The sequence below is a fragment of the Poecile atricapillus genome, chromosome 21, assembly GCF_030490865.1.
Source record: "Poecile atricapillus isolate bPoeAtr1 chromosome 21, bPoeAtr1.hap1, whole genome shotgun sequence".
Taxonomy (NCBI): Eukaryota; Metazoa; Chordata; class Aves; order Passeriformes; family Paridae; genus Poecile; species Poecile atricapillus.
The window spans coordinates 6,694,580-6,704,168 of record NC_081269.1 but is presented as its reverse complement, the minus strand read 5'-3'; the positions used below and the strand labels follow the sequence as shown (position 1 = coordinate 6,704,168).

General features: G+C 55.6%; 2 protein-coding genes across 4 annotated transcripts in view; both read left to right on the top strand.

Moving 5' to 3' along the window:
• The first annotated feature begins 413 nt into the window (after positions 1-413).
• Positions 414-6,708, top strand: RAD51D (RAD51 paralog D). Of its 2 annotated transcripts, XM_058854665.1 has the most exons (11): positions 464-528; positions 778-887; positions 1,445-1,506; positions 1,646-1,764; positions 1,986-2,067; positions 2,182-2,316; positions 2,740-2,835; positions 3,010-3,100; positions 3,818-3,888; positions 4,745-4,912; positions 5,582-6,708. In XM_058854665.1, exons 2-11 carry the CDS (start codon positions 806-808, stop codon positions 5,663-5,665), a joined length of 990 nt encoding a protein of 329 aa, XP_058710648.1. In that variant the 5' UTR covers positions 464-528; positions 778-805; the 3' UTR covers positions 5,666-6,708. The 2 variants fall into 2 exon arrangements, with proteins under 2 accessions (XP_058710649.1, XP_058710648.1); XM_058854666.1 differs by lacking the exon at positions 1,445-1,506 and having other exon boundaries at positions 414-887.
• Positions 6,709-8,460: 1,752 nt separating this feature from the next.
• The window catches only part of RFFL (ring finger and FYVE like domain containing E3 ubiquitin protein ligase), a 29,073-nt gene continuing 27,944 nt past the window's right edge, over positions 8,461-9,589 (top strand). For both annotated transcript variants that reach the window (XM_058854289.1, XM_058854287.1), the window contains exon 1: positions 8,461-8,649. The gene's annotated coding sequence lies outside the window, so the exon portion shown is untranslated. The remainder of the gene's footprint in view (positions 8,650-9,589) is intronic.

The window sequence follows — 9,589 nt, the reverse complement described above, 5'->3', positions numbered from 1 at the left end:
CTGCGGATCCCGGGATGGCTCGGCGAGGAAGGGACCCTGATTCCTGCGGATCCCGGGATGGCTCGACTGGAAAGGGACCCAGGGCCCGGCTGATCCCGGCTGATCCCGGGATGGCTCGGTTGGGAAGGGACCCAGTGCCCGGCTGATCCCGGGATGGCTCGGCGGGGAAGGGACCCAGTGCCCGGCTGATCCCGGGATGGCTCGGTTGGGAAGGGACCCAGTGCCCGGCTGATCCCGGGATGGCTCGGCGGGGAAGGGACCCAGTGCCCGGCTGATCCCGGGATGGCTCGGTTGGGAAGGAACCCAGTGCCCGGCTGATCCCGGTGGATCCCGGGATGGCTCGGCGGGGAAGGGACCCTGATCCCTGCGGATCCCGGGATGGCTCGGTTGGGAAGGGACCCAGTGCCCGGCTGATCCCAGCGGATCCCGGCGGATCCCGGGGAGGGGAGCGGCCGCGCTCCTTCCGCCGGCCGCAGGAAGCAGGAAGGGAGCCCCGGGCGCTGCGAACCATCGCGGGCTCTGCTGCAGGTGCTCGGCATCGGGGGGAGCCGCAGCCATGGCCCCCTGCAGGATTTTGGGTTTTTTGGCCCCAAAGAGGAATTAATTGCCCATCGGATCCAGCCATCCCAAACGCAGCTTGGGTGGCTTCTCCCCGGCTTCAGGGGCAGGCGCCATCCTGTGTTGGAGCTGGCAGTGCAGGGTTGAGGGTTGATGATCTCGGATGTCTTTTCCATCCCTGATGATTCTGTGAATTCCGCCCTCCCATCTCCTCCGCAGGTCTTTGCTCTTCTCCCTCCCTGTGGAGATGGTGGTCCTGCAGGCTGGGCTCTGCCCTGGTCTCACTGAAGAGATGCTGCAGCTTCTCAGGGCTAATGGCATCAGGACAGGTAACAAACATCATCCCCTGTATCATCCCACATCCTGGGAGGATGGTGGTGGTGGAATATCCTTCTGTGTCCTCCTTGCTGGGTGTCTTCTGGGACCTCCTGGGTGGGTACAATGAGTAAAGGCTTCTCCAAAGGAGCAGGAGTGTAAGGACTCCCTGCAGAGTAAGAGATCCCTGCAGAGGCTCATTGAGGATTAATCAATTCTGTTTTTTTTTATGGTATTTCAGGAGGGTTTGTGCAGTTTTCCCTCTGAAAAATGCCCAACTCCCTGGGCACCTCCTGCCCTTAGAGGGGAAGGAAAAGGTGCTGGGCAACTCTGGAGCAAAACAGGGAAAATTTTTACCAGCTTCTCTCCCTGCTCTGTTTTACAAGAAATTATTTGTTCTGTGATGAGTGGTGGGGCCATCTCAGAGGAAAAACTCCTCCACTCACAGTGTTGACAGAGAGCGCAGGCACTTTGCTTGTTGGTGCAGGTTTTATCTAAGCTGGTTGTCTTCTGTTGTTTGTGGTCTGACCATGCTTGGTTTCCAACCTCTCGTCCCTCATGTTGTCTGCAGTGGTGGACTTTGTGTCTTCAGACCTGGAGGATGTTGCCCAAAAGTGTTCCCTGTCTTACAAGGTAGAAGGGACTACTCCTAACTACATTAACACCTCAGAGCCGTTTGGCTCATGGACAAGGATGGGATTTTTGGGGGGACCTTCTGCAGCAGCTGCTGGCTGTTGGTCAGTCCCATTTGCAGACGTCTCTCTGTCCCCAGGCGCTGGTTGCAGTCAGAAGAGTGCTCCTGGCCCAGTTCTCTGCCTTCCCTGCCAATGGAGCAGACCTCTACGAGGAGCTCAAGAGCTCCACTGCCATCCTGCCCACTGGCAGTCCAAGGTGAGTGCCTCACCCACCCAGCAGCTCTGCCCAGGGCTGGCTTTGCTGCACAAGGCTGTGGTTGCCAGCACAAGCTTTGGATTTCATTCTCCAAACAATCCCCAGATACTTGTGTGCATTTGGGGACTCCAGGGACAAATCTCTGGGGTCTGCTGCCTCCCGGTGCCCCTGACATTCTGGCTGGAGGGGTGTTGATAATCCCACTTGTGTCCATCCCGTAGCCTGGACCAGCTGCTGGACTCGGGGCTGTACACGGGGGAGCTGACAGAGCTCATGGGAGCACCGGGCAGTGGGAAGACACAGGTGAGTGGGGTGGAGGACAGGGGAGAGCACAGGTAGGGTGAAGGTGGTGCCATCAGGCCCGTGAAGCAGAGGGACATGTGGGGGCTGGCTGACACCCTGTCCCTGTTCCCTCAGGTGTGTCTGGGCATCGCAGCCAGTGTGTCCCTGGGCCTCAAGCAGCACGTCCTGTTTCTCGACTCCACGGGGGGTTTCACTGCCTCCCGTCTCTACCAGATACTCCGAGCCCAGACAGAGGATGAGGAAGAGCAGGCAAGGTCCCCTGGAGCTGGTCCCTCTGCTTGCTCTAAAACTCACTTTGCTCTTGCCTGCAAGAAGCCCCAGAGATGATTTGTCTTTCCAGTTCTGCCTTTGTCTTCATGGGCTTTTTTGAGTCCAAACCCTTCCTCCCATGCCCTGGTGGGTGCCATGCTCAGGACAGACACTACTCTGTTGTTTTTCTTGGCAGAAGGGAGGGACTTCCTGGACTTGCAGGACTTGGCTCCCTGAGCTCAATTCATGTTGCTTTTCCCATCAGTGCAGTTGGGGCAGTGGTGTTAATGGGGTGGAGGCAGATGTGGAAGAGTAAGGGTCCCTGGCTCTGTGGCGTGGTGTGAGTGCACAGAGCTGGTGGCAGCTGGGGCAGGAGGAATAGGACAAGTCCTGGGGAAACTGAGGCTGTGTTTTGTGCTGCAGCTGGAGGCTCTGCAGCGGGTGCAGGTGGTCCGTGTGTTCAACATCTATGAGCTGCTGGGTGCCTTGCAGGAGCTGCGGGATCGCCTCTCCCAGCAGGTAGGAGTGAGCCTCTGGGCTCCTCTCCCTTCCCCAGAGCTGCAGGGAGGGCAGCAGGGCTTGTGTGCCTGATAAGTGACTCCAGATTTCCTCACCCTGTGGACACTGGAGCCCTTGTGCAGCTCACAGCCTCCAAAACTGCTGGATTTGTTACTCCACGTTGCCTCCTTGCAGGCTGTGAGCTCCGTGGGACCTCTCAAGGTGGTGTTGCTGGACTCGGTGTCGGCTGTGATTTACCCTGTGCTGGGTGGCAGGCAGGCAGAGGGTGAGCTGTGTGTGCCAGGAGGCTGCAGAGCTCTGCTCATCCTGGAGAACCTCTCCCAGCCATGTGTGCTGTGCTTGGAGCGTGGGCTGGGGCAGGACTGATGTGGGTGTGACTGCTCCCAGCTTTTCCTTTGGGACTGGATAAAACAGGAGTCTGTTTGCAGTGCTAGCAGTAAACACTCCAGCTGCCTGTGCCTGTGCACGCTCATGGCAGTGGTCTGAAACCCATCCAGGGGAGGCACTGGACTCTGGCCATAAATTAAAACTTCTCTTACAGTGTCAGAAATACATCACGATTGCTGACACACTTTGCAGAGCTCTTTCTGCCAGAAAGGACCATAGATCAGAAGTGAGGATACCAAGGAGACCCCTCAAACACCTCCCAGAGGGTCTTGCACAGCTGGGTGACAGCCAGTGCTATCACAGGAGTCCCCTGATAGCTGTGGGCTGTAGGAAATGAAGCTGTGAGCTGGAGAGATGGGTTCTGTGCCTGCTAAATCAATCTGGCCAGCTTTGTCAGGAGCTCCTGGTGCTTTTGTAGTGTTTTTTGACCTTGGGCCTTCTAAGATAGGGAAGGATGCGGAATGGTCCAGTGAAGGTGTCCATGAACATGAGCGCTGGTGCTGAATCCAGTGCTCATGCAAATCCAGATGTCAGCTGCTCCCAGGATGTGCTTTGGGGGCTGATCCCCAGACCAAAATGCTTTGTCCTGCTCCAGGTTTGGCCCTGATGATGCAGCTCTCCAGAGAGCTGAAGACCCTGGCCAGGGAGTTCAGCCTTGCTGTTGTGGTGAGTGTTGCTGTGCTTTGTCCTTCGTGTGCTGCTGTGGAGGAGCCATGGGGAGGCTCAGGAGTCTGTGGGAGAGGGGACCCCACTCTCAGCTAAGCAGGAGCCAGAGGCCTGAACCCCCCAGTGCCATTGTCCCTGACATCTCTGCAGCCTGCTGATGTCTTGTTCCAAGCATGAGGCAAGACCTGGGCTGATGTGCTGCCTCCTGCTCTTGCTGTCCTCAGCCATTCAGTGGCTGAGCAAGGCAGAGTCAAGTCCAGGCAGATGGAAAGGCTGGTTGTGTTTATTTTTGATATAACACCATTCATTTAAGGGGCTGGCCAGCTTCCTGGGTAACCTCTTGGTCACCTTGCAGGAACTGCAGGGCATTGCATCATCCCACAGGAGCTGGAAAGGGCCCTGCTCTGGCCTTCCCCAGCTCTTGGCCAAGCAATTACATTTGCCAATGCACCAGACAGGTGGGTGGGACCACAATTAGTGTGTCTGAACAGGGAAGGCGGCACCAGAAGGTGGTGGTCTGCTGAGCCACCAGTCCTACCCTTCATTCTGATAAAGTGACAAGGACAGTGTGTCTGGAAGGATACTTGGAGGCCCCAGTTTAAACTTTGTGGTGACTTCAGCACCAGGAGTAATGCAGCTTGCAGGTATCAGTGAAGTCCCTGGTGGTGCTCTGGGACAATTACCTGGGCTGTGTCCAGAGGGGATGGCAGAGGAGCTGAAAGAGGGCTCAGGATGGAGAAGGGAAAACCTTCCTAGAAGGAGCAGCCTGGCCAGGATCTCCTGGTGACCTCCAGTGTTTCACCACGCCGTGTGGCACTGCTTTTCCCAGGCACTGATGAGTCTGTTTGTGCTGCAGGTGACCAACCAGGTGACAAGGGACAGCAGCACTGGCCAGCTGAAGCCAGCCCTCGGCCGCTCCTGGAGTTTCGTGCCCAGCACGCGGGTGCTGCTGGAGAGCAGAGAAGCCAGCTGGGAGAGAGCCTCCACACAACGTGCTGCTTCCCTGGCAAAGTCACCCCGGCAGGTGAGGCTCCCTGGATCCATCCCTTGGGAGTGCAGGAGCAGCTGTGGGACTTGGCCTTGGCTCCTGTGGGAGTGGGGCAGGACCCAGCCTCGCTGGGTGGGCACTGGGAGAGGAGCTGGTGCACCCTGGCTGGATGCAGCAGAAGAGAAGAGCATCTGTTCCCAACAGAGTGGGCTGGTATTTACAGGCAGGATAAATGAGTGGCACCACTTCTAATCCAGGTCAATGTGTTCTTGGTGTTGGTCTCACTCTCCTGATGGTGTGTGGGCAGTGAAGGTCCTGTGGAAATGGCTCTGACACCTTCAAAGGTGACTTCAGCTTGAGGCCTACCTGTGCACAGGCAGCATTGCCTGAGCCTCCTGGCTCTGAGCCTGCTCTGCTGCTTGATCCAAACAAATTTGGGAATAGTGGTGTGCTAGGCAGCAAAATGCATCTAGGTGTGCTAAATAATGGTGTATCTGGGGATGTCTCAGAGCAAGATGTTCTTTCTTTGCCAAATCACATTGTCTTTCTATATCTCTGCATTCAGCAGACCCAGTTAAAACAGGGGCACCAGCAGAAGGAAACCCTCAGGGGGATGTAACTGGGATTTTTGGCTCTGAGACAGGAGATGGAGTGATGTAGAATCCAACAGTGTGAGGATAAACTTTGCTCTGTTCTTTCTTGCAGCCAGCAGGGATCCAGGTGGAGCTGGACATTGGAAATGGTGTCGTGTTGGAGCCGAGCCTGGTGACACCCACACAGGGACTCTGATGGCATGGAAAAACAAATGTCACAAGGTTCAAGAGAGCTGCACAAAAGCAGGCAAGCATTGAAGGTTTTACAAACTGACTGAGAGTCCTGCAGCCTTGGGAAGGACAGACACGAAAAATCTCTTGTTCTTCTGCCCTGAGGAAAAACTGAGTGTGGGGTTCCCTGGAGACCTCTGTGCCAACAGATACTGTCTGCAGTGGCTGGGCTGTGAGGACAGCCAGGTCCTGCCCTCTGCTGCAGGCTTGTCTTCACCCCCCAGAGCCAGCCCTGTCCTCAGGTGTTGTGTGGGATCAGCTGCCTTGTTCCTGCACAGCCCCACAACTCCCCGTGCTGGTTTTATTCCCCCCGCGGATCGCTGCCCTCTGGTCCTGGAGTTCTGATCATCCTCAGGCCCACAGTGGGCTTGGTTCGGAAATAAAAGGAAAAGAAAGCTGTTGCACATTGCAGTGGTTGTTGAGAGCTGCAATTCAATTAATGACAGCTGCTCTGAACTTAATTAAAATGTTGAGCAGCACTGGGGTGGGACAGGCTGCTGATGAGCAGAGAAATAATGAGATGCTTGATCTTCCCTCCTCCCCAGAGTAACACCAAGCCCTGTGGGGACCTGCTGGTGTTTTTTGGGGAACAGCTGGACTGTGTAAAGGCTTGCTGATAACTGATGGAGGTTCTGATCTGGATTAGCTGAGGCAGATGGGTCCTGGCTGGCACCAACTGGTCCTGCTTGATGCTCAAGGACCTATTCAATTGCATGTGGTGATGTTTAAAATAATCATCCTGTGCTCCAGTGCTTTGCAGCTGCTCCTGCCTGCTCTTGGCAACCTCCCGAGGAGAGGGCAGGCTTGGATGTGGAGTTTCCTCTTGATCCCAGATGTCTCAGATACCCTCAGTTTAAGAGACCTTCTTGGCAGGTGAGCTGAGCCATGGCTTGCACTTCAAGGCAGCTGATGGAGAGTTTGGGGGCTGGGACTAATTAGGGCATGATCATTAAACTAATAACACAGCACCACAGCTCCTGGAGCCTTCTAAGGCCATGCTTGGCACATTAAATATGTATTTTTTTACTGAAAACTTTTTAAAGTTGTGTATTTATTTGCATTTCTGGGCTCCCCAAGTTCAGGAGGGGAGATTCCAGGGAGTTTAGCCTGGCTGGAGAGGGTGAGGAGGAAGAGGATGGTTTTCTTGTCTGCTTAAGATCTGTGCTGACATGGCTGGAACTTTCAATAAGAAATTTACCTTATTAGCTAATTTCTTGTTAGTTAATTCCTTGCTAGCCCCTGTCTTGGAGCTGTGGATAAAGGGGTGGTGTACACACATTTCAATTACTAATTTATCTCCCTGCCTGAGGTTCTGTAGGGGAAGCAAAGCTCTTGTGGGAGAGTATGGAGCAGGGAAGAGCCAAATAGAAACCTCTGGGGTTATATTTGAACCAAGAGGGCTTTCCAGATATTTTCTTCCCCTAACCAGCAGGATAAGAAGAGGAACAGCATGCTTTGAACCCTTGTTAGACTCAGCATGAGATCAACCATGTGTGCATCTTCCCTGTGATCCCTGAGAAATGACAGAAGAAATTCCACCCTTGCACTCAGTCACCAGGGAGTCACAGGGTGGTGACTCAACAGGGACACTGCCAGTCTGTCAGGAAAGGTGATGGTGTGAAGTCTGGGCTCCTTCAAAGCTTCCCATCCCAGCTTTCCTTGGCATAATCGTGGCTGGGGGGGATTTTCTCTCCTTGGCATTCAGCTAATTGCAGCTGTGGGAGTATTTTCCCTTTTGGGATCCATCTGGGAAGGTTGGGGAGGGTGGTGTGATTTGGGGCCTGGCTGGGTTTTGTGTAGCAGCTCTTCTGCTCCTGGGTGTTCTCTGGGGTCACGGGGGTGTCCTGAATTTCTGGCTGTGTTGCTGCAGGGAGGGTGTCACTGTGGGTGCTGCCTGTTGCACAGTGTGGGGACAGCAGGAGCGTTCAGCTCATGGGAATCTCTTACCCCATCTGGGAAAACTTGACTTACTACTCAGGCTCATTTGGCCTAAATTTATATAGTAAAATCAGGTTTAAAGGAGTTTCTGACCTAAATATCCTCATTTAGCCTTTCCACACCATGCTCAGAAGGGCACTCCTGCAGCTCTGTAATGCAGAGCTTGAGATGTCCTTTTTCCCTGCCTCTTCCCCAGGCCCAAAACACCTGGAAAACCTCTGGAAAGGCTTGGAGCAGGGCAGTGAATCCCATGCCAGGGCAGGCAGGGCACCTCTCACTCCAAGCAGCAGGCGGTAAGGGCTTATTTCCCCTTGGTACATATAAAATACACATACAGGTGTGTGTTTACACTCATTGTGTGTATGTATGTGTAAACACGTATAGGGATGTGTGTCTGTATCTCATGATGAGAGGACAGGAGCCTCAAGCTGTGCCTGGGGAGGTTCAGGTTGGACATTAGGAGGAAGAAAGGGTGATTAAACATTGGACTGGGCTGCCCAGGGCGGTGGTGGGGTCAAGGAAAGTCTGCATGTGCACTCAGCGCTCTGCTGTGGCCGATGAGCTGTTTTCCATCCGGATTCATTCTGTGATCTCTCAGTGTGTGCTCGCGTCCCGTGCAAAGGACACTCCCAGCACAGAGGGGACCCCGCAGTGTCCCCTCCGCCTCCCACCTGCCCGGGCCGGGTCTCGAACCCGCGGTTCTCGGGGCCGCCGCGGGCGGGCGGCGCTGCCCTGCCGGGCCGCTGAGGGCAGCGCGCAGTCCTCCTGCCCGCCAGGGGGCGGTGCTGCCCCGCCCGGCGGCCCTGGGGCCGCTCCGGCCGCCCGGCCCCGCGGCCAGTTGCCATAGCGCCGCCGCCGCCGAGCCCCGGCACCGGGACGGGACCGCCCGCTGCAGGCCCGCCGGCCCCGCCGCCACACGGAACGCGGCTCCTTAGCGGGAAGGTGAGGCTGTTGAGGCGCTGCTGGCGTCGGGGGACTGCGGAGCGCTGAGAGAGCTGCCAGGCGTGAGAGGTGTGTGTGGGGCTGCGAGGCCTCTGGGGGGCTGAGAGGGTCTGGGCAGGCTGACTGGATTTCACGGAGTGGAGCACTGAGGGGAGCTGGCAGGTTCGGGGGCGTGTGTGAGGCTTGTGGAGAAGCTGCCAGCCCAAGAGGGTTTGGGGATGTGGGGCAGTGAGGACGCTGCCGGGTTTGGGGCCGGGGGGTGAGAGGATTTGAGGCTGCTGCCGGTGTTTGGGGGCGTGCGGCAATGGGAGGGCAGAGCAGGGTGGATGGGGTCGGGGAGGGGGAGCAGGTAAATGTGGGGTCTGTGAGGCCCTATGGCTGTCACTGAGGGTTATCCAGGGGCTGTGGGGTGAGGGAATGGCTCTGGATTGGGGTATTGGCAGATGTAGGGGGACAGAGGGCAGGAGGAGCTGCCAGGACTTGGGGTCACAGGGCAGGGGGATGGGGCTGCTCGCGTTGGGACAGGTGCAGCACCTTGGGGAGATGGGGTCACAGGGCTTCCCTCAAGAGGGGGAGTGGGACTCTGGCACAGCCTCTTTTTTCATGTTTAAAAGTGGTGATGAGCAACTCTTCCCTTTCTGAGTTCTGCTCCCAAAGGGCCTCTGCGGTTCAGTAGGTTATTCTGCTCAAATTGCTATGAGAGCTGAGGAATTCTGGATAAGCACCAGCCTTCTGTAGAGCTCTCTGCTTAAATTATTATCTCTTTGCATTTTAGCATGTCCAAAGTGTAATTTGGTGTTAAGGACATAAATTATTTCCTTCTCTGCTCCAAACTGGGGGTACTGCAAAGTGAAAGCTGAGAAGGTGCTTCCTTTGCTGCAGAAAGTAAAAGTTCAGAAAATAAAAGTCCTCGAGTGTCCTTCTAAACAGTTTGTTCTTGTAAGCAGGTCAAGGTGTTTCCTGTGGGGAAAGTGTTGACTCATTCTCTGGTTTCTTAGCAATATTTTGG